The 23,769-nt window shown below is 36.1% G+C and overlaps 1 protein-coding gene across 10 annotated transcripts in view; it reads left to right on the top strand.

The window, feature by feature from the left end:
- TRIP12 (thyroid hormone receptor interactor 12) overlaps nt 1–16,542 on the top strand; it is a 69,287-nt gene extending 52,745 nt beyond the window's left edge. For 9 of the 10 annotated variants that reach the window (XM_085233133.1, XM_085233134.1, XM_085233132.1 and 6 more), the window contains 20 exons: nt 65–239; nt 763–904; nt 1,777–1,968; nt 2,642–2,793; nt 4,389–4,561; nt 4,989–5,062; nt 5,172–5,371; nt 5,601–5,728; nt 6,020–6,171; nt 6,557–6,699; nt 7,270–7,426; nt 8,530–8,628; nt 9,152–9,266; nt 9,448–9,602; nt 10,086–10,250; nt 11,216–11,380; nt 12,172–12,285; nt 13,909–14,003; nt 14,146–14,249; nt 15,182–16,542. In XM_085233133.1, the coding sequence (XP_085089259.1) occupies nt 65–239; nt 763–904; nt 1,777–1,968; nt 2,642–2,793; nt 4,389–4,561; nt 4,989–5,062; nt 5,172–5,371; nt 5,601–5,728; nt 6,020–6,171; nt 6,557–6,699; nt 7,270–7,426; nt 8,530–8,628; nt 9,152–9,266; nt 9,448–9,602; nt 10,086–10,250; nt 11,216–11,380; nt 12,172–12,285; nt 13,909–14,003; nt 14,146–14,249; nt 15,182–15,378 (2,897 nt within the window). In that variant the 3' untranslated portion in view covers nt 15,379–16,542. The remainder of the gene's footprint in view (nt 1–64; nt 240–762; nt 905–1,776; nt 1,969–2,641; nt 2,794–4,388; nt 4,562–4,988; nt 5,063–5,171; nt 5,372–5,600; nt 5,729–6,019; nt 6,172–6,556; nt 6,700–7,269; nt 7,427–8,529; nt 8,629–9,151; nt 9,267–9,447; nt 9,603–10,085; nt 10,251–11,215; nt 11,381–12,171; nt 12,286–13,908; nt 14,004–14,145; nt 14,250–15,181) is intronic. The other variant, XM_085233131.1, reaches the window with a different exon arrangement.
- Nucleotides 16,543–23,769: the final 7,227 nt, after the last annotated feature.

The following is a 23,769-nucleotide window of genomic DNA, read 5'->3' as shown; positions in this document are numbered from 1 at the left end:
GCTAGCTGCAGTAAAACTGTTGATTCTAGGAGATCATTGTAATCCTTTTTTTTTTTTTTTTCAGCAAAAAGTCCTACAACTACTCAATCTCCTAAATCTTCCTTCTTAGCAAGTTTGAATCCTAAAACATGGGGAAGATTAAGTACACAGTCTAACAGTAATAACATTGAACCAGCACGAACAGCAGGTGTAAGTGGTCTTGCAAGAGCTGCTTCCAAGGATACAATTTCCAATAACAGGTACACAAGTCAAAATGCTTCTAATATGAACCTGTATTTGAGATGCAGCCACTTTCTTATAAGTTGTCATATAAGCAGGTAGCGCATCAAAGGTGTTTGGGAACAAATGTTGCTAAAATAATCCTCAGAGAACAGTGAAAAGACTGTGGATGGATCATCACTGAAGGTATTCAGATTTGGGTTAGACGGAGCTTTGAACAACCTTTTCTAGTGGAAGATGTCTTTTCCTGTGGAGTAGATGATATTCCAGGGTTGTTTCCAAACCATTCAAGGATTCTATGATAAGTTGAGGAAAAAAGAATAGCCTCTTAATAGTGTGTAATAATGTGCTGTAAAAACAATTGGAGAACTTGGAAAAATAGTGCAAGAAGTAATTAGCAGAGAGAATATATTTACTGTAATTAGTAAGAGGGGAAACTTTTTTGCTGCTAAACATAAGGGAAGTAGTACTCTGGCTGTGTTTACTTGTATTGCTGAAATATGCAAATACTAATGTGATCAATGCTTTTATGTTTTATTACAGAGAAAAAATTAAGGGTTGGATTAAGGAGCAAGCCCATAAATTTGTAGACCGTTATTTTAGTTCGGAAAACATGGATGGAAGCAATCCTGCACTAAATGTATTACAGAGACTTTGCACTGCAACTGAACAACTTAACCTCCAGGTTAGAAGTGGCAGACTTGTTTGAAGGGGTTGAGTGGGAGTGGAAGTGATGGAAGTGTTTAGGAGGAAGCTGTGATTCTAGAGGAAGAAAAGCTGGCTATTTTAGACAATGTGGGCAGTGTTTTAAGTGTTTCTAAACTTGAACTGGCTTGCTTGTTTTTGTTTTTTTTTTTTTTAAATTACCGTTTAACTACTGGCATATGACTTATAAAAACTAGCTTAATAATGGTATGCTCTGGTTCTTTTTTGCTTCTAGTGTTTGCCTCCAAATTCAGAAATTCTGTAGTTGAGTGTTCAAGATTGCTTTTCTACCTGGGGAGAACAGTTTGTAATCAAACTTTAGACAGAGTGTATGGGGAGGGCAGTGGTATTTTGTTGAAAGCAAATACAAGAAATGATGCAGATGAGGCCAAATCTATTATCTCAAGAATTTTGAGCCTGACATCTCAGACAGTTGTGGTACTTAACAAATAGTCTAAACCTGTAACTTCTGAAGTAGCTGAACATTTGAGTTATGTGCTTTGACCTTAGAAATAATTATTAAATAAAACTTTACTTTCTTGACTTCCACGTGGTCGCTGATCAAAATCTGTATCAGTATGTTTTAGATCTTTGTATTTTGTTTGGAGCTCATGAATTTGAGACAAATGGAATCCTGCCTTTCTTTTAAAAAGGGAAAATATAGTTGCCTGTAATCTTCCTCCTTGAATAAAGAAGTTACTTATCCTAGTTTATTTGCTCATTACTTGTATTGCGCTACTAAAAGAAAGTCCTTCTTAGCTTTTTTAGAGCTGTTCTATGCTGTAGAAGAGAAATAGTATTTCTTAAACCCTTATTACTTGGGTAGTAAAACACTGTCTTCATATTCTTCAGGTGGATGGTGGAACAGAGTGCCTTGTAGAAATCCGTAGCATTGTCTCGGAGTCTGACGTCTCCTCATTTGAAATCCAGCATAGTGGATTTGTGAAACAACTGCTGCTTTATTTGACATCTAAAAGTGAGAAAGATGCTGTAAGCAGGGATATCAGATTGAAAAGATTTCTTCATGTATTTTTCTCCTCTCCAGTAAGTTTTTTTTGTTTTGGCATTTATGGTTGTTTTTCTCTATCTGAGAGGTTCAGCAAGGACCTTGACTCAAAGATGGTGGGAGTGCATATGGAATTATTTGTTTGCAGCAAAGCTCTATAATGTTATAACTTTTACATGGTTCTCTGTCTTTCTAAGTCATGAATTCTTTAAAATACCTTGTAATTAGGCATTTTCACCCAGCTAGGGGATGGGAGAAGATGGTCAGTTGTCTGGGTCTTGAACAATTTAAAGGTTGTTCCTGACTTTAAGTTGATATGAAAAGAGTTCAGGTAGTGATCCCAATCACTTTTGCTCTCTTTAGTCCTAAATATTGCAGGAAACTAGATTGCCTTGCCTTTACAGTAAGAAATTAAAAGTGGAAGTGGAAAAAGTAGGTAACTACAGTCTCAGTGAAGCTTCCTGCTCGGGGTTAAGGATGAATGCTTCAAATCTGCAGGGCTATTAATTCTAGACTAGAGTAGTAAGAGTGAGAAGTGCATTCTGGAGACGTCTTTCATATATATATATATGTACTGTCATCTAGCTGTTCTGATACTGATACTTGAAGTGAGAGCACTGAATTTTCACCTCTTTTGTGAACAAAAGTGGTGTAAGTTGCTTACGATTAATTAATTCAAACTTGTAACTAAAACATTTGAATATATTCTAGCTTCCTGGAGAGGAGCCCCTTGGAAGATTAGAGCCATTAGAAAATGCACCTTTGTTGGCATTAGTCCATAAAATGAATAATTGCCTCAGTCAGATGGAGCAGTTTCCAGTGAAAGTGCATGACTTCCCCAGTGGAAATGGAACAGGGAGCAGGTAAGGATTAATGCTCAGGTAACGGTTTTGTTGGAAACTTTTGTTTTCTGAACTTTGTTTCAACACTAGGTAATGGAGGTATTCTGATCTTGTTCAAAATAAGAGAGGTTGTATCTACATCTTTGCTTGACATCTTAAAAAACTTCTTCCTGTTAGGCTCAGGTTGGAAGCAGTCTCTTCAATTTAAAAATTCACGTCTTCCTTGCACTTGTAGCCAATGCTGGAAGGAATAATTTCTGTTTTGCTAACACTGATATTTTTAGTGAAGCAGTAAACTGCTGTGGATTTGCATTACTGTGTTCAACTTGATTATTCAGATAGGTTCTGTTCTCCTGAGAGGCAGTAGAAGTAGTTGAATGGTAACAGTTAGCTGTCACCATAATTTAAAATAACTAGATGTGCCCTCTTTCGTAATATAAATTAAATTTAGAATCCAGTTGTGTTCCTAGTAAGACTTGAACTACTGAAGGCCTATTTCTCTGATTTCAGTAATTTTCCATAGTAAATCAACAGTTTCTTTTGTTGTATAGAATCTAGTAAGTCATTTCAGTATTGCAAGTCTGAAAGTATTTATGAGAATAGCTATTGAAAAAGATGAATTTTGGTAGGCATATTCTTTTTGACTACTAAGGGAGGAGTGTAGAAAATAGTGGTGGTTTTTAATCAATAACTGTGATAAGATCTCAATTACAATAGATCTTTCTGAGCATCACATTATAGGTTTTAATGTGATGTACTCTGAAGTTCAGCACTTGATTTTTGTGAAACTATTTGAAAAACAAACATGGAATTGAATGCATGCATCGTTGTTTCTAATACTTCAGGACCTTTATGTTAGCTTTCATAAGACTACAGAGCACAGGCTATTTGCAGTGCTTCCCAATATATGCTGTTTATATAAAAAAATGGAATAACTATGGAAGTTGAAATTGCCAGTCATTCAAAATTCTGCTTCTTTTAAAGCTAACCATGGAAAGCCAGACTACAACAGCGCTGATTGACTGGCTAGTCTTAGTGTGTGTTCTGTCATTGGAAACTTTGAGTTAGGCTTTTGCTAGTACCTGGAAATAGAAGCAGTCCAAGATGAGATGTTTGTGTATAGGACTAGTTAGCACAAGTATTGACAGTTTGCATGGTGAAATGGAATCTGTGAATTATATTTAGGAAGGAAAACAAGCTTTCAATTTCTCTTTAACTTATTAAAACTTATGAGAGTGAAATGCTTGCATTCTCCATCCCTGGTTCTTCTCCTTATTGCATTGTAGGTCAACACAGCTCTAAAATTCTTTGACCACTGAAAAACTTCACACATCAGTGATGCTCAGTAGGCCATACTGTGATCGGACCTCAGACTGGGTTTTCTCTTAATCCATGCAGATTCCTTTGGAAATAAGACTCTGGCCAATTTAGATTCTGGAGTTCTTATACTGTTAAACCCTTAATCTGTTGATCTAAATCTTAATAGCATGTTTTTAGAGTAATAGACTGAAATATCATCTGGACAAGTGAATTCTTAAATGCATGTATAAACCTTTTTTAATGCAGTTATTATTAATAGATTCTTTGTGGCAACTTTTTTCATAAATTATTTTGAGTTTTTCTCTTAACAGAGGATCCCAAGCTTTAAAATTCTTCAATACACATCAGTTAAAATGTCAGCTGCAAAGACATCCAGACTGTGCTAATGTGAAACAGTGGAAGGGTGGACCTGTGAAGATTGATCCTCTGGCTTTGGTTCAAGCCATTGAAAGATATCTTGTTGTTAGAGGTATCAATATCTTTATATAGTTGAGGGGGGTAACTTGTTTCTTAGGATAGTCCCTATTGTTAGTAGTGTTGAGTCTGTAGAAACCTGTGAGAATTCTATTGAAGAAAGTGTGAGGTACCTGTAAATGTATCTCGTTCACAGGAGGGTAAAGCAAGGCTGGAAATAAACCTACCACTTCATGAGGCAAACTTTTCCTGCTTGAAAACAATTCCATCTAAATAATTACAGAAATATAATTGAGTTGACTGTCAGATTGGCTATAATGTGAGTTTGATGTGAATGTTGACACTGAGATTTGTTCTAAAGTGTGTGACTCTTATATATTTATATGTATTTTGGAACTGTTTTAGACAGTGGAGTACTTAAGAGTACAAAAAGACATTTACTGTTAAAACAAATAAGTGCTTTTTTCCTGCTCTTGCCTCAGGTTACGGAAGAGTTAGAGAAGATGATGAGGATAGTGATGATGATGGGTCAGATGAAGAAATAGATGAATCTTTGGTAAGCTTTCCCATTGGGGAAGGAGAGAGGATGGTGTGCGGAAAACTTCAAAGAGAAGCTAGTAACAAATTTTCCTAACTTGTGTGGTTCTTTGTTTTGCTTTGTTCAGGCTGCTCAATTCTTAAATTCAGGGAATGTGAGACATAGATTGCAGTTTTACATTGGGGATCACTTGCTACCATATAATATGACTGTGTATCAAGCAGTTAAGCTGTACAGTTTGCAAGCTGAGGAGGAGAGGGAATCAACTGATGATGAAAGCAACCCATTAGGAAGAGCTGGGATTTGGACAAAAACACATACCATTTGGTAAGTTTGCTAGAGGAAGGACAACTTTTCCAGTTTGAGAGAAATGTATGCATAAATAAAACTTGAATGTAACTAATTTACTTGTGAGTTTCTTACCTTTCTGCTTTTAGCTGTCACAGAAGTAAATTAACAGTAATTTAATCAACTAAGTTCTGCAACTGTTTCCTTGTAAGTAAAAAAACAAAAACAAACCAAAGCCATCTTAATAGAAACTTAAATTACATTTTAGGTACAAACCTGTACGGGAGGATGAAGATGGTAACAAAGACTGCGTTGGTGGTAAAAGAGGAAGAGCTCAAACTGCTCCCACAAAAACCTCACCTAGGAATTCTAAAAAACATGATGAATTGTGGCATGGTGAGTATGTTGCTGAGGTAATATTTCTGTGAAATTGCTGAAAGAATGGGGAGGAAGAGTGTTGGGCACCGTTTTTTTTTTTTTTTTTCTAAAGCATAAGTTTTAAAATAAACACATAAGCTTGTATGAATGTGCATATTAAAACTAAAAGATGTAATTGGAATTGTCTAATGGAAGTGTGTCTGAGTGAATACTGTATAAATGACTAAAACTACTTAAGTTTCTTCAAAACAAGTTATGAACACTTCTAACTATTAAGTTTTGATAACAATTTTTCTTTTCTCCTGCTAGATGGTGTATGCCCTTCAGTATTGAATCCTTTAGAAGTTTACCTCATATCTACTCCTCCTGAAAACATAACATTTGAAGATCCTTCATTAGATGTTATTCTTCTTTTGAGAGTTTTACATGCTATCAGTCGATACTGGTATTATTTGTATGATGTGAGTAGAGCACTTAAAATCTTTCATCTTGATATAAGCAACTGTCCATAAATACATTAAATTTGTCACCTACCCTCAACCACACAAAAAAAGTAAGATGAAAGCTATATTTTCATATGGCCAGCCTTATCTTCTCTGCAGTGTGTTGAACGCGTTTTTTTTTCTTTCCTTAAATTAAATGGTAACATTATTCCTGAAAAGAAAATGTGTAGTAGAAGTCTGCTCAGTCTCTTTCACGAATCAGGCTCTGTATGACCCGCATGACCAAAATGACAGTGAAACTTTTCATTCCTGTAATAAGATAATTAGAAGCATGAAGTCTGTAAAAAGACTTGTTTGATTTCCCAGCATTTCTTCAATTAGAAATGTTCTCTAATTATCACAGAATGCAATATGCAAGGAGATTATTCCAACTTCAGAATTTATCAACAGTAAACTGACAGCAAAAGCAAACAGACAGCTTCAAGATCCACTGGTAATTATGACAGGAAACATACCCACATGGCTGACAGAACTTGGAAAAACATGGTATGAATGACTTACAATATAGTATGTCTAATTTTAATTCAGTAGACCTCTTAACTGGGCAGCCCAAGTACAGGATGTGTTATACTTTTGACAGTACTGTGGGAAAGTAAAAGGAACAGAAATCTTACAAGTCATGTGGCACTTGGATGAATGTTACACCTGTGCTGCATAACTTAAACTAAATGCAGATGTATGGTTTGGGCAACTTTTTTCCTTCTCCAAATACAGGAGCTCAAGCCACATTCTTAAGATCTTTTATGTGATTTAGATTTACTAACTGTAAAACAGGCTTGAACAAGTAAAAGTAAAGCTATACAGTCTTTTAATAGCCATGGCATTTGAGAATTTGTTACTGTTTTTTTTCTAGAAGAGTTTAAATTTTTCCTAGATTTTTCAAAACATTCCATATTAATATTTAATCTCTAGACTTTCTCACGAGCATCACCACAAAACCATTTGGGAGGTTGCTTTTACTAATATCTAGTAAAACGTTAGCTTCAGGCATACTGCATTTGTTCTAGCCATAAATGGTAGTTGAATCCTAGCTAATTAATCCAATGCTCTTTGCAGCCCATTTTTCTTTCCATTTGATACCCGACAAATGCTGTTTTATGTAACTGCTTTTGATCGTGATCGAGCCATGCAAAGACTACTGGATACTAATCCAGAAATCAATCAATCAGATTCTCAGGATAGCAGAGTGGCACCACGACTGGACAGGAAAAAAGTAAGTATATGTGGTTCTTCTTTTTCAAAATGGAATGTGTGATTTATTTTTTTTGTTGCTGCTAAGAATATAATTGTGAGCAAATTTATTTTAAAACATCACTTCTGGTAGCGTACAGATGAAAAGGAGGCTTATTTTCATTCATTTAAAAGTCCCCAAGTAGAAAGCATGATGTCTTCTAGGTATCTGCCATTAGATGGCAGAAGGGGCTAGACTGTACTTCATTGCTTCTTCACATCCTGCTTAATTTAGAACTGTGTTCTTTACAACTTCTGAAACTATACACCAAGAATTCAGCTTTAGGTTTGGTTAGAGATTTCTGTAGATTTGCTTGTAAACTGATTTCTTTTGGGTAGAAGTGGAATACTTCTGCTAATGGGATGTAGAGCAACATTATCTGAATGTACGGAAACACCATCTTTATATTCTGGGAGAGTATTGTTACAACATGCTGAAATTACACTGTGACTACATAAAATTGAGGGAGCCTTGGGCTCTCTGCCTTGAGTGTGAGAATGTTATTTTAATCTGAGATTTGCTGTATTGATCTGCATGGTTTTGAAAACCTTTGGAAGAGAGTAAGTGAGAATCTAGCTTAACTGGACCATAGCTTCTAACATGTAGGAATCCCCAGGGTGTGTGTGGTTGGTGCTTTTTTGTTTTGTTTTTTTTTTTTTAAGCCTGCCACTTACCCTACTAGGGAATATATGAGGGCAGGATAGAAATGTGCTTCCTTAAGTTGGCATCTTTGACTGTTTTCTATTTACACTGTGTTAGTTTAAGGTATGTAACATTGCATAGTAGCACTTCTTTACTAACTTGTAGTCCTTCTACCTGATTCTTAGCAGGAGTATTAAGTACCCATTCAGTTATGTAGCTGTAACTGTAAGATATAGTCTAATTTCAGTGGAACACTTCATTGCTTATTAGTCTTGATATAGGAGAAATGATCATTTTATTAAATTATTTCAGAATTGTTGAATTATGGAACTGCTAGAATGGGGTGAAAAGCTTGCATAACCAACTTTTTTCCTGTTGTAACTGCCTTGGGAACTGGGGCTTGCAGACATAATTTCACTACTTAAAACTTCTTTAATGTGTAGCGCACTGTGAACAGAGATGAGCTGTTGAAACAGGCAGAATCTGTGATGCAGGATCTAGGCAGTTCAAGAGCCATGTTGGAAATCCAGTATGAGAATGAAGTAAGTAATGTCAATGCAGTCTAATTTAACTCCTTTTAATTGAAGATTAATAAAAAAAAAAGCTACAACTTTCCTAGAATGACCTAGTCAGACTCTTGATCCTTCCCACTGCTGTTCTGCAAAATTCTTAATTATCCCTCCTTCACTTGGTTATGATTTTTAGTTGCTAGAAGAAACTTTCTGATGTGTTGTTTTAAATTTCATGATCAGTCTTATTGTGAAGTATGTATTTTTTCTAAATCAAGGTGAAGCTGCATTTTTTTTATGATCATTAGGTGGCAAATACTACTTCCCATTATTTTTATTATTCACTCTTTCTGAGCTATTGTTTTGTAAATGTTGTTAGTATAGTTATATTCTCTAGAGGCTTTTTGCAGCAGTCTTATAGTTAATCAAGAGTTACATTTCTTAGTGTAAGTCAGAATTTTGAAATTCAAACTGATCTAATGGACTCTTATTTACTTACTTATTTTTCTCCCCTCACCTTTTTCCTTCTCCTCCCTGCATTCTTTCTCTTCTTAAGGTTGGTACAGGCCTGGGCCCTACGCTAGAGTTCTATGCACTTGTATCTCAGGAACTACAGAGAGCAGACTTAGGCCTTTGGAGGGGAGAAGAAGTAACTTTAGCCAATCCAAAAGGTAAATGTTTTACTACCTCTAAATTATCAACTTTGTTCTTATATTGATTGTAAGACTGCAAATTCTTTCTTTTAATTTTATGTGTTTCAGACTATAATCATGGTAGTTTCTTGTCTAGAATGAGTCTCTCAGTGTATATGTTGAACTTATTTCCCTTCTGTCCCCTTCTCTCCCTCACTAGGAAGCCAAGAAGGTACCAAGTATATTCATAATCTCCAAGGCCTTTTTGCACTTCCTTTTGGTAGAACAGCCAAGCCAGCTCACATTGCAAAAGTTAAAATGAAGTTCCGCTTTCTGGGAAAACTAATGGCTAAGGCAATCATGGATTTTAGACTGGTGAGTTTAAAACAAAATGTTCTTCCAAAAGGTTTAAATTGGAAATAGGTTTTATTTTTTTTAACTGGGGAGAGAAATGTAGAAAGTTGCAAGGAACTATTTCTGGCTCTAGTAGTTTAGTTGGAGAAATGCAGCTGAGCTTTTTAATGGGAAAAGGGTAGTACATATTGAAGGACTTAACATGCATTTGCTTATTCTTTCCTCATTGTCTTAATGTTATGTGTTGCAGTCTTTCCAGTCTTATTTCAGGATCACTTTGGAATCATTATTATACTGCCTGCTAACTTGCTGGGCAATCTAATGTATATGTTCTAAGCAGTCACTTCTGTTTGCTCAGTGGTAAATACCTTGGGTAAAAACACTGTTTTGGTATGTGAGAGAACTATGAATTACTAGATAAAATCTAGATGTAATCAAGAGAAAACAATGAAAGATCACATTTTTAAAGTCTAACAGTTTGGTACTGAATGTTTTGGTTCACAGGTGGACCTTCCTCTTGGACTTCCTTTTTATAAATGGATGTTACGCCAGGAAACTTCTTTGACGTCTCATGACTTGTTCAGTATTGATCCAGTAGTAGCCAAATCAATATATCACCTTGAAGATATTGTAAGACAAAAGAAAAGACTTGAGCAGGACAAAACACAGGTAGGAAAGTAACTCTAGGGAAGGCAGAGTACATCTTCACATGCATTTGGATTTTGCAGTAGATATAAGTGTGTGTATGATAATGCTTATTAGTCCTAACTTCTAGTTCGCTTTGAAAAGGCTAACCAGCTTTAATATTGGGGGAGAAAAAAAGTATTTTTTTTGTACATAGAAAGACCTGGATTCATTAGTTGGTTTAGTCAATCTTTCAGACTTTCATAAAAATATTGTATTTTTTTCCTTACTGAAAAAGCTGTATGTGGATGTGTTGTCTGTTCACACATGGAGTCAATTTACAGGTTATTTTACAGAAGCACTGGAATCCCAATTTCTTTTTTCAGTGTTATCTTAGCAGTAAATTTTACTATTTATAGTTACAGAGGAATGATGAAGATTTTTGGCACACATGCTCCTTTCTAGCATCCAATGTCAATAGGTTTAGGTGTTAATAACCTAATTTATATTCCTAATGCATCTGCTTTGTCACTAGTGAAGTTACTGCAAACGTGTGGGCCTCTGTTCCTCTTCATCTCCCTGTCTCACTCTTTCTCTTAATCACTGCTTTTAATTTATTAGCAAGTTAGAGAAACCTGATGGAAAGAAGCTGAAAAATGTCAGTATGAATGCCAAATATGAACGCTATTCATTATTCTAAGGAAAAAGCATAGCCAAGAGCTCTAACATGTTATACACCTCATTCTCCTGCAGCAGTGTTTCTAAATAAAAGACATTTGAGAAGTTGAAGTAATTCCAGAATTGCTAGTTTTATTGGTTGCGATAATTTATTTGGTTTGTCTTGGCTTACTGTTATGTATGATAAATACAGAGAAAGGCAAGGAGTACTGTAACAGCAATATTCTTATAGAAATGCTGGTTGAAACTGTTTCAGAAGGCATAACTTTTTGTCAACATAAATAAGTTGTTCTCACTGGTTTTCACTTTGGATTTTTTTTTTTTTTTTTTAGACCAAAGAAAGTCTACAGTATGCATTGGAAACTCTGACTATGAATGGCTGCTCAGTGGAGGATCTAGGGCTGGATTTCACACTTCCTGGGTTTCCTAATATAGAGCTGAAAAAAGGGGGAAAAGATACACCGGTCACCATCCACAATTTAGAGGAGTATCTCAGAGTATGTAGAAAGCAAAGCTGGGACTGCAAAGTTTTTCATTTTAATTCTTCCTTACCTTAATTCATAGCAGATTATTTCTGTATGTATTTCAGTTCATTCTCATGAACTAGGAACAGCAATAGTTTTCTGATTGCTTCTGTTCTGTACTAGTTAATATAAACCAGAAACTTACTGACTCCAAAATCCAACTTCTTGAATCCTAGTCAGTGCACCTTGTTTTAAAATCCTGTGGCTTACAAAAATGAGACTTTTCTATAATGGATATTTACAAATATGCTTTTCTGGATAAAAAGTATTGTAGTCAATGGTCTAATTTGAATTGTGGGCTTCTGGAGTTTCAATCTCTTGAAAGAGATTTAGATTTGCTTGAAAATATTTTGTTGAACAGGATCAGTTTAACCAGCTATTTTGAGTTCCAAGTGTTAGCTTTGTTTTTATCAAGAATAAAAGCTGTGTTGTTTACACTTGGCATATTTAGAGTATTCTAGATGTTAGGGTTGTTTGATCTCCAAATGACTTCTGCTAATCTACAGTGACAGGCTGCATAAGAGATTCTCTGCAACTATGTTGCACTGCACCTGCACACAGGCAGCACTACAAACTTCTGAATTAAGGCAAAGTGAGGCAATGCTGTAGAATAGCCCCATGAATTCATGTTCAAACATTGCTTCAACTGCACTGACTGTATGACTAGACTTACCTGGAGTTATTTTCTGCAGCTCTATTCTTCTGTACAGTTGTGATCATTCTGCACTTCATTTTTAATAACTTTTTTTGCTGTCCCTTTGCAGTTGGTTATATTCTGGGCACTTAATGAAGGTGTTGCCAGACAGTTTGATTCTTTTAGAGATGGATTTGAGTCAGTCTTCCCCCTCAGTCATCTTCAGTACTTCTATCCTGAGGAGGTTGGTAAAAGCATTCTTTAAGAATACATTTATAACCTGATCGCCATATGTATGCACTGGGTATGTCTTAATACAAACATCTGGAGAAAAGTAGTAGTCTTAAATATGCATATTTATATATTTGAGATTTCTTTGTTCAGTTTTTATTATGAAAAATGCAATTTTCTTGAAATATGAGTGTATCTGGCTTTTCTCAAAGAAAAAAAAAGGCTTCTGTTTATGTGTACTTGTTCTATTTTGTTATGGAAACTTTAATTCCTTTTATTGCCTCCTAACTATTCCTTTTAGTATGTCCTAATGGCTATGGGTGTGTATTTGGAGTTAAAAACTAGGATAGTTGGTCTTGATGCCTTTTTTTTTTTTCCATCCCCATCACATTAGCTTTCTTGTAAAAATTCTTATGCTCTTAGGCAGACTGAATTGAGACACACAACTAGGGCTGTCTGGACTAGAAAAGAGAATATTTTAGCACTTTGCCTTTGGGGAGTTCATTTCAAGGCTGTACTTCCAGGTGTTTGCTTATCTTCATCAACTCACACCTTTGACTTCAGGAAGAAATGCATGCTCTAAAACTTTCAGCCAAGCCTTCACGTAAAATCTTTGTTCTTGATGCTTTGCATTGTGAGGGTTTCTTAAAGCTTAGATCTGCAGCAAGTAGTGATTCTTTACAATTTTTTTGGTACTACTTTGAAGAAATATTACTATTTTTCTCTAGCAAATGTAAAGGTACTAAAAAAGTAAACTCTTTCTGAGACATGCCCTACTCAGGCTTCTCCTTTTTAAAGTATTTGTGATACGTGGGATTCTTTTCTGTCATTGTTTTATTTTAATGCCTGTTTTGTGATTGTAAATTTTCAAATATTAATGTTGTTCCATTGCTTATCTACAAATACAGTTGAAAAGTAAGCAGCAGGAGTAGTCTGAGTTGTAAGATATCTCGTCTTTAATAGGACAGTGATGGGTGATCTTAAGTTCTGTTGCTCATTATTTATAAACCCTTCCTAAGTAATTATAAAGAACTTAACATAGAAGGACATCTGTAGAAGCTCTCAGTCTTTGGCTATAGCCTGTCAGCTGCCCAAGTGCATAGAAAGAGTAGGTGCAATAAGCTGACATAAACCAAAGGAAAATAACAACAAAACACAAACACTGCTCTTACCCCCTCAAAAAAACATAAGTCAAAAACTAACCCAACAACCTTGCTGACAGAAACACCTAATAATTATTACTGCTTTTTCTCTCTGAGAAGAGAGCAGTTTTCTAAAAACAACACCAACAAAAACACAACAAAATTAGTGTAAATACTATCCTTCCTATTCCCTATATGTCAGTGAACTTGCAAAATATGTCAAATGTTAAGGTGGTTTGGCAGTTTTCAGTTCTCCAGTATAAATTACTTATTGAGAGCAGTTGTCTGCTCTAAAATATGTGCCACATTTCAGGTGGTGGTGCAGAGGCAGATTCAGCAAATGAGGCTGTCACTGGGCTTGACGCATTGCATTCTGTAGCAAGCTATTGCAGAAAGTAGAATATTTTCTTACTACTGTAGTAGCTGTTAGAACAGACGTTATTAACTCTGCATTGATTTCTAAAGGGGAAAAATATATTTTTTAAACTTTACAGTTGGAGCAACTCTTATGTGGCAGCAAAACAGACACATGGGATGCCAAGACCTTAATGGAATGTTGCAGGCCAGATCACGGTTATACACATGACAGGTAATATGGTGTTAGTCTGTTTTTTAAATCTAAATATACACTTAAGCAATGGGAATTATGAAATGTATTTGAAATACATATATTGAAATATAATATGCAATTGTTTTCACTCTGAACAAAAGTTGTCTTTTTTTCCCTTTAGTCGAGCAGTGAAGTATCTCTTTGAAATTCTCAGTAGCTTTGATAGTGAGCAGCAGAGACTGTTTCTTCAGTTTGTGACTGGTAGTCCCAGGCTGCCAGTAGGAGGTAGGTTCTGTTTTGCTGTACATCAAATTGAAATGAGTGGTGTCTTTCAGAATAAGTGGATTACTTCAGTAAAGGGGAAATAAAATAATTGCTTATTTTACAGCTTTGTATGTTTGCTGTTTCTACGTTTTGAATTGTCTGGATAGATGCAGGTAGAATTAGATACTCAATTTGGCATTCATCTCATCACTTTATTTGAGCAACTCTCATGGTTACCAGATAACCTCCTAGAGGACAGAAATAATTCAGACTTAATTTAAACAAAACCAAAAATTCTTAGTACTATATTTGTTTTATAAGAGGTGTATATTTTAAGCTGTGATGACAACAAAACGATGCATTGCTTCCTGGAAACAAATGTTTCTTACCTAGCAAAGAAACAGTACTTGCATAAAGATAAACTTTAATTACTCCTCTTCTGAATTTCAGAATTTAGACAAGAGGTAATGAGGGGGAAACACCTAAGGAATTCACTGTCTTTGCTAGGGATCACTAGTAGATACCTTTTGCCACCCTTTTGGCTGAATGTTTTGCAAGTAAAAACATCTCCATTACTTCTCTGCTTTTTCTAGTTAAAGGAAGAGTTTGTTAAATAAAAGTTGATTTAAAAGAAAAAAAGAAGTTTTTTGGGAGAGACAGTATAGACAGGATTGAAGGTTACAAGTACAAAAACCTTTGCTGGAGAAAATGAGGTACAACAGTCATAACTTCTGATAATTTTAGAAACTGCATATGGAAATAATGTGTTGTGTTTTTAACACACAAATTCTTCCACAGTTAATGCTGGAATGCTAATCTACAGAAAGGATTTTTGGCTTGCTCTGTGGCCTTGTTAAGTCATACATTACACTTCTAAAAGCACAGACTGAGAACCCAGTTGTAAAATCTGCGCTTCTGTCACTGTCATTCTGAATCTCTTCTCTTGTTAATAGGCTTTCGAAGTTTGAATCCTCCACTGACAATTGTACGGAAGACATTTGAGTCTACAGAGAATCCAGATGACTTCTTGCCCTCAGTAATGACTTGTGTGAACTATCTCAAATTGCCGGACTATTCAACTATTGAGATAATGCGTGAAAAACTCTTGATAGCTGCAAGAGAAGGGCAGCAGTCATTCCATCTTTCCTGATCACAATGAAAAATGCAATGTCTGCCTGTTACAGCAAAAGAGAAACTCATGATTCTTTTCTAAATATATCACCTGAGTCAAGGAAACGTGTTACGCCTTCTTGTTGTAGAAAAACGGCTTGCAGATTATAAACAAAGACACTTGGTTGATATTCATTAAAGGCCCCTATGGACTTAAAATGTTCAGGCCCTAAAAAGTTGTTGTGACAAGGTTTCTTTAGCAAGTTCTTGTTTAAATTATCATTTATTTGACGAGTGAAGTTTTTAACTTGCTTTGCTGTGTGAAATTTAAAAAGGGATGTTTTTCCAGGCTGGAACAATAAATGTCGCTGTGCAGTTTAATACTGGGCTGTGTGTATCCATCTAGCTGAAGTCTGAAATTTTTCCTCCAAAGACAACTTTTGTACATAAGTACAGAAATTAAAATACACCATGTATTTGACGAATCTAGTTTAGTAGACTAGTTCTGTGTACCCTCACCTGCCTCTAATTTTACCCATCCTCATGTATTGTCTGATGTGCAATTCACTTGGTTCTTTTGTGTGCAACATTCAACAATTGTTATGTTTTGGCTCGTGAGCATTTAATTGCTCCATGCCTCTTTCTCTGATTAAGATAATTTAAATTTTACTGAAATCAAATATATATTGTCAATATAATTCAGCCTTTGTAACTAGGTAGAACCTTTCTTATAGCATAGTTTACTGTAGTGGTAGGATATACTGGTGGAAGTCTTCACCAGTCGGCGCTCTAGAGCTGTTTACACAGTGATTCAGGCAGCAGAGGCCTCTTACTAGAGGCTGGGAAGATTTTCATGTAGTTCAAGTCCCAACAGTTTGGGCTGGCCAGTGTGTATTGTGGTAAGGCCAGAGCATTTTGAATTGATGTAAAGTTTTTTTAAAAGACAAATTAATTGTTTAATTCCCTGTTTGAGTAAACAGTTTTCTTGTTCTTGATCTAAGTTCTGGGTTACTTTTGTAGTTTTTTTTTCTCCCCTCAGCGCTAGCTTGGATCAAACAGTTCAGCCTTTGTCTTTTGACACAGATAAAGCACCTGTAAGCAATGCTCTGTCCAACTGTTTTATGTGCTGATTTCTCAAATCTGCAATAATTTACTTCATCAGGTTAATGTTTTTACCTGAATATAAATAAAAAAGTTTGCTTCACCTTTTTGTTCATAGTTTTGTACTGTATGCATAAAGTTCAATTGTGTAAATTACTGTAATGCAAGTAAATCATCCTAAATCTACTTGGCTAACAGCCTGCAACTTGTGGATGATTTGCAGTTAAAACAAGACCTTTTAAGACCTCCAACTTAGAGGGAATTTTTTTTCCCTGTTTCTGGGTTCAAAGAATGGGCGATTACATATCATCCTGTGATGCACCTGCTATGTAGCCCATCTCTATGAAAATATGATAGTTAATTACTTTTATTCAACTTTGAGAAATCAAAATTCATTTCAGTGCTTAGCAATTGTTAAGTTCTGGTTAATCAGGCTAGCATTTCCCCTAAACTAACAGTACCAAGTTTTCTTTTATCTAGCTCAAGAACTTGTACTTTCAGAATATGTATCTCAATCCATGTATTGGACATTCTTACAGTGAACATTCACAGAATTACATGTGGTTGCTCATACCAGTGCAACTGAAGTGTAATTAATGATGCAAATCTGTCATGAGCATGAGTAGAATGTGAAATCCTTGCACAAAGAACCTGATAACTGAACAGTTTCTTCTCTGGTATTAAAGCTGAAAGAAGGCGCTTCACACTGTACATACAATGGTAGCGCACAGTGCGGCATAGTTTTCATAAAACTTCAAGGCAGTGTTTAAACTATGGACTGGTGTTTAAATTGTTCTGATAACTTGATCAAACTGAGCACAAAGAAGTGTTTATAGTGTGTGGATAGCAATTTGTTCATTTTTTTAAGGTTCTATATTTTAAAAAAAAACTGACTTTTGTGTATAAAAAAAGCTAATATTTTGTATTAAAATATCATGTGTATTGATATTTTTTTTTACCCCTGTTGTCTCCCTCTAGAATCTGGCTTTCATCGACTTTGAGGTGTTTTCAAATTTGCTATAAAGCCATTTGTGTAACTCTGTTTCACTGGGAAAATAAGTTGTTGGTTGCCTGTTTTAAAAGGAAGGGAAAAAAAAAATAGTGCCTCCAATGGCAAGTGATTGATGTTATCCTGGCTGTCATTTGCAGTACAGGCCAAGGATGTAGCTGGCCTGAAAATAAATTTAAACCCTTTTAGTTGACACTTCCTTCCCACTGCTAGGGCAGCTTTTAGTGCACTGGCAGAATGGTCTGTCTTTAAAGGTAGCAGGTTGTAAGAATGAACTGAATAGAGTTAGGTTGCGTGGCTGCATTACTTCCTGAGCGGAGATGTAACTGCAAGTGGGGAACCTGCAGCGGGGTGGGGCAGGATGTTACATGTTACCTCTTTTCAGGAACTTCAAGGGAGAATTTTGCTAAAATCAGCTGTAGATGTGCTCTGATGCCTGCTATGGACTGTAGTCTCGGAAGAATGTGTCGTCTGTTTAGGAATGAGCTGGTTTCTGTACCTCTGTCTTAGAATTGAGACTTTTTCTTAACGTGGTAAAAATCAACTAGTTTTGATGAACAATGTATCAGTTATGGAGTTGGATGAGTTTCACACCCTTCAGAATGATTTTAACTGCTGCTATCATCAGTTCACGAAGAAAGTGCCACATGAGCACTGCTAAAACTGAGCAGTGGTGTTTTCTTTTTGTAAGGAACATTTGATTAGTGCTATGTCTGAAATAAAATCAATAAGTTATAGTGGGGAAAAAAAAAATCCATAGAAAAAAAATCCATAGAAAAAAGTACAAGAATTAGCTCAAAGCATTACTAAAATTCCCATGCCTGGTGCCAAACTTGATCAGGTGGTACAACTTCACATGCAGGCTGCTTACATAATGTAATTGGTGAGGATCTCCCTTCGAAAGAAACCCTCCACCACATGTCTTCCTCTGTTATGAGCTTTCTTCGGCTACAAAGGTGGGTGCCTTGGTTGTGATTGTTGACATTCCAAGTGCTTGGGTCACTTGTGGCCAGTTCTCCAGCAGTGACAGGAGGTAGGTATGTCACCTACAGAGTTCCTGGGCCCCGTCCCACCTGTTCTCAGTAACCTGTCTTCAAATACGTAGTAACAGTTCCCATCCTGTAGGGCAGAAAAGGCTTGTCTAAAGTTGAATTAGCGCAGGAAAAGTCAGATTTGTTGACACACTACAATTAAAAGTTTGGAAGAGGAAAAAGGTCTAAAGTGGGCCTTTGTAAGGCTTGCCTTTTTTTTTTGTTGTTGTTGTTGTTCTTTACTTTTCTAGTTTCTTGAAGGCTTGAGCTACACAACCTCTTTGTTATGTTTACTGAGTTGTAGAGTTCTTTCTGTGGTGTCATAAGGAATGTGCCTCCAACTTGCTGTTTCTCTCCTAACTCTTAACAGATCTGCTCAGCTTAGTGGCTGGCTGCCCCAAGGGTAGGAGTAGACACCTCCATGCAGTGTTCCACCTGCAGAATGGTAAACTGCACACGTTTTTCAATATTGTGTATTTATCAACTGGGAAATTAATTTCACAGCTCTACAGTTTGAGCGCAAAGACTTTCAGTGGGCTAATGTAGAATATTCCTTCACAGAAATGCCACGTCTGTGTCTTCTGATACTGAATTGTGGATGTACCAAGCAGAAATCTTTTGTGGGTGGTGTGGTGGAGGAAGAACTAGTTTGGGGTTTCTTTCCTTTGCTCTGTGCACTTGGGAGTTCTGAAATCTTGAACTGTAAGTTGAAGAACTAAGTAGTGTGTGTGTGCATGTGTGTGTGAAGCAATTAAGATGGGTCCAGTATTTTCAAGACACTAGGATTTAAAAAAAAAAAAAAGTCCAGATAGGTCTTGTAGTCATAGTATTGTAGCAACTTCCACAAATGCCTTTAAAAAAAAGGAAAACATAAAATAAATAAATAAATAAATAAAAAAACAACCTGGGGAGACTTGAAAATGGAGACCCTCTCTCCCAGTTAAAAAGGTGAGAAGGGGTATTCCAACTCCTGTGACATCTTAATCATCTTACACTTAAGAAGGAAACTGTCCATTTTAAGCTGTAAGTAGCATGGGAGGCAGGAGGAGGTGAGAAGTGTTAGGATTTCTTACTCCCCCTTATTTTTTCCCTGCTTTTAATCCTAGCCTGTGGCTTTTGTTGAGTCTTCATTAGAGACTGCAGATAGGTGACACTGTGAGTACTGTCTCTTTTTTTTTTTTTTTTTGAGAATACAAACAGGAAAGGAAGAAGTTTCCATTTCTGCAGGTAAACTTAAATGCCATCATATTGAAAACCAATAATGAAGTTATATAAACAGTTATTTCCCAAAGATGCACACAAAAGAAAGTTAGATAAGATCATAAGATTTCATTAGGTGTTGGATGGCATTCTAGGCTGTTATCTGCTTTTAACTGTCCTGAGTGTGGGATTCTACTGGAAGAGAAGTTGAGTTTTTAAGTTCCTATCCTCACATGTAAAATTACTGCAGTAAGTTAGCAACAAAATTTTTGGCAAATATGTAACTGTAAATGACACTTAAATTTAGAGGCATTCAATGTAGGAGCTAGATACTATGGAATCATACTTTGCTATTTTGCAGAAGTCTGTCCTCTAGTTCTGCAGTTCCATTGCTACCGCTTTATCTCCCACTCCTCTCGTGGCTGTTTCTGCTGGTGGATGAGCTTAAATATCAAAAGGACCCAGTGTAGTTGTACCTGATAGCAAGGATCAACATCGCAGATGCTTAGTGAAGTAAGGCCTGTGTTTTCAGGAAAGACAGGGACCTCAATGTGCTTTGTGGTCAGTCAGGAAGTAAGTTGTAAAAGGAAAAAAAAACAAAACAAATGTTGTTCGGTTGAGGAGGGCCTTGAGCATACTAGATTGAGATATTAGGGCAAATATCATGTGTTGCTTTACTCTTCCTTTAACGGCCATCCATGTATTCTGTGCTAAGTGTAGGCTTGGTCTGACTGCGGCTCCTTTCTTTTTTTCCCCACTCTTTAGGACATGTATGCAGAAGGCTCTTTGGCAGGCAGGTGGTGCAAAGCATGATCTGGAAATAGATCAGGTCATCTATGGGGGAGCACTTTTATTTCCCCACCTCTCCTACCAACCTGGTACTGCAGATCATTATTTTTTTCAGAAGTGTTAAGAGACTTGGTTAAAAAATAAAATTCCAATTAATTGCTTCCTTCCTGAAGTCAGCATTTCCCACAGTCCTATTCTCTGCAGTATATTCCTCATATAGCAGTATTTAGTTTTTGTCTTCATTTGGTGGCTGAGTATGCTTAATTTACTGATGAGTATTGATGTTACTAATGACTCAGGTGTCACGCGTTTGTTATCTCTTTGGCATGCAAAGGAGCAAGCTTTATTTAGCAATGTTAAAAGCACAAATGCTATTCAGAAAGGGATGGAAGAAGGATGGGAGCAAAGTTATTCAACAGCAAAATTATTCCAGCTTTAGTAACACTGAATTTGGAGACCAAACTTCCAATTTAAGGCCAGCAACATCACCTTCCTCTAGTAGAATTGAAATGAGAGATAAAGGGATTGACTAGCTGGAGAGCAACTCTACTGAAAAGGGTTGAATTTAGGTTAGCAGCATGCCCTGGCAGCAAAGAAAGGCAATAGCATCCTGTGCTGCACTCACAGGAGCACAGCTGCTGGATTGAGAGAAGGGATTATCCCCCTCTGCTCCTCAGACCTGGAGGTATTGTGCAGCCTCCATCCCTGGGCTTTTAAAGACCCAACTGTATAAATCTGTTTTTACTAAAACATGTTGCAGTTTCAAAATTAGCTGACTGTATTTAGAACTTAAAATCAAAACTGCATGTGTGCATTTAACCAAAAATCAGAAAGAAGTTGATACTCATCAGAAATAGTCTCCCTCTGTTTCACGTGGCAACACAATCCTATCAATTTATGTTCAATAGAATGAATGTATATACAGAGAGAAGCTTTCTAAATTTTCCAACAGAATGAAGGGAAATACTAAGGTCTCTGCAGCTGCAAACTTGAGTAATTTTCAGCTTTATAAGGCTCTGTTTCAACCAACAGTTAACTACAGGTCTTAATTGATTGTAAGAGTAGTAAAAAGAAGTTAAAAGGATTTAACATCCAGAAGCCTATTCTGGCATCTTAATTGTCTTCAGTATTTAGTGGTACACTCCTGAACACACCAATGTTTTGGTGTTGTTTTGGCTCAGAGTTTCTCTGTCACAGCAGGTAGTTGTCACCTCCAACTCCTTCCAGAATAAGTAGTTAAGATGATTTCACAGCAATTATGGAGATTCCATACACAGGATTTTCTAGACAGAACAATTTTCACAGGCATTGACTGAAAATAATGTCTAGAACTTGCCTGAAAATTGAAAGATTAGGTAAAATTAGGAATGTACAATGCAAAAGACTAGAAAAGTTCTGTTCCTTGTATGTAATTTGAATAGGCCAATGTTAACAGTAATGCTTTATGCCCATGCTGGTGTTCCAGGTCTCTCTTACCATGTTATATAATTAATCTCCTGCTTTATTGTGTTACTGACCAACTTTTAGCAATATCCACCTGTAAAATACATCTAACAAAAGTTTACTGTGCAGTTAATAGAGTTTTAGCTGTGATCCTGTGGGAAAAGAAAGAGATTCAGATCATGTTTGAAATCAGATGCACGTTTTTCTGAAGGCATTATATATTGCAGTTCTCAACAATATTTGATATTGGTTTTGATAGCAGTAGGATGCCTGATTTTGAGTTAACATAGTGTTAGCAGCTAGAGCTGAGAAGATCATGTAAGATTTCCCTCTGTGTTGATAGATGGTTGGATCTTCGTTATTGCTTTTTCATGGAAAATACTTGTAATGAGAATGACAGTGGGGGAAAAAACTAAAAACAATTAATGGTAGAACAATGGCTTATTATACTAAGAACATATATGCTTCATGACATAACAAAATTGGCCCTTTGAGATAGCTCCTGCCTTAGATAGTCTCTGACAGCACTGATCTCTTAAAATACAATATTTACTTCCAAAAACATGACTGGGTAACATACAAGAGAAATTAATAAGCAGAACAGACAATGTTGCAATCAATCCTTCAACTTGAATGTGGAAGCACCATTACTAGAATAAACAAAATAAAAACGCTACCAATTTCATACAGCTATGTTTCTTCTGTTAGCATTGTTATCAATGCAACATTCATTTCGTTACAGCAACTGTCCAATTTTTGGTTTTCTATTCATGTTCTTTCACATGTTCTTTTTTTTTTTTTTTAGCAATCTTATACACAAACACATTCAACTGCAGCCTTTGTTCTACTGATTTACTTGTTTTATTTCTCTGCACTGGAGAAGACTATTCCTGACCAAATGCCAGTCTAACACCACTTATGTCCAGATGTTTAATACCCCTAAGTCCACAATAATGCTTTTAATCACTGGACACTTTATTTATTCTAATACAACAATCCCACAATCCTTCCTGGCCTCAAAAACAAATTCTCTCATTCATAATGGATCTAAATACGCTGATTTTTTTCTGCTTAGCAGGCTTCTCTGATCTGCATACATTTTTCAATGAACATATAGCCTTTATGTAATTGGTATTTTTGTTTAGCTTCATTTTCCTAATTGGCAAAGACAATTTATTCACAATTGTTTTTTCACAATTAAAGGATTGATATACAGCTCATTTTTAGCCAATGGCTTTGCTTGTGTCAACCATCTCTTTTTGTCATGTATATTTCTTATCTCTTTTCTCCACCATGTACAAGGTTCTTATCTTTCTACATTCCAAAAAAGGAACTTCTCCTGTTCTTCATCTTGCAACTGTACATATTCTCAAGTTACCTCAGCCACCTTCAAATTTAACTTTAAAAACCTGTGCCACACCCAAAAAAAGGTGATGGTCAATGACAACTGCTGTCTATGCTGATGGCTTATTCTTATTGTTCAATTGTGTCCTTCGTGCTGTCCTGTATTTCTGTAATGCCTGGCTTTCCCCTTTCTTGTGTAATGCAAAGCAAATAACATATTGTTGATTTCTTATTATCTTGTAAGACTTTATGAACATACTATGGAGTGTAGAAAACAGCACTGTACAATGTCACACAATATTGTGTAGTATTCTGATTTTCAACGATTCAGATGTGAAAAGGTCCATTCTTGTGTTTAAGAGTCAAACAGGTGGTACCCCCAGAAGAAGCAGGAAGAGCCAAAGTATCTTTGGTAAGAATATTTATACTGACAACAACTAAGTAACTGAAACTGCCAACTGCCTTATTCCATCTGCGTTCTTGAAAAGCTAAAATTACTAGATAATGAACAATG

The sequence above is a fragment of the Meleagris gallopavo genome, chromosome 11, assembly GCF_905368555.1.
Source record: "Meleagris gallopavo chromosome 11, MGAL_WU_HG_1.1, whole genome shotgun sequence".
Taxonomy (NCBI): Eukaryota; Metazoa; Chordata; class Aves; order Galliformes; family Phasianidae; genus Meleagris; species Meleagris gallopavo.
The sequence above is the reverse complement of the archived record's forward strand: the minus strand, read 5'-3'. Positions and strand labels throughout refer to the sequence as shown.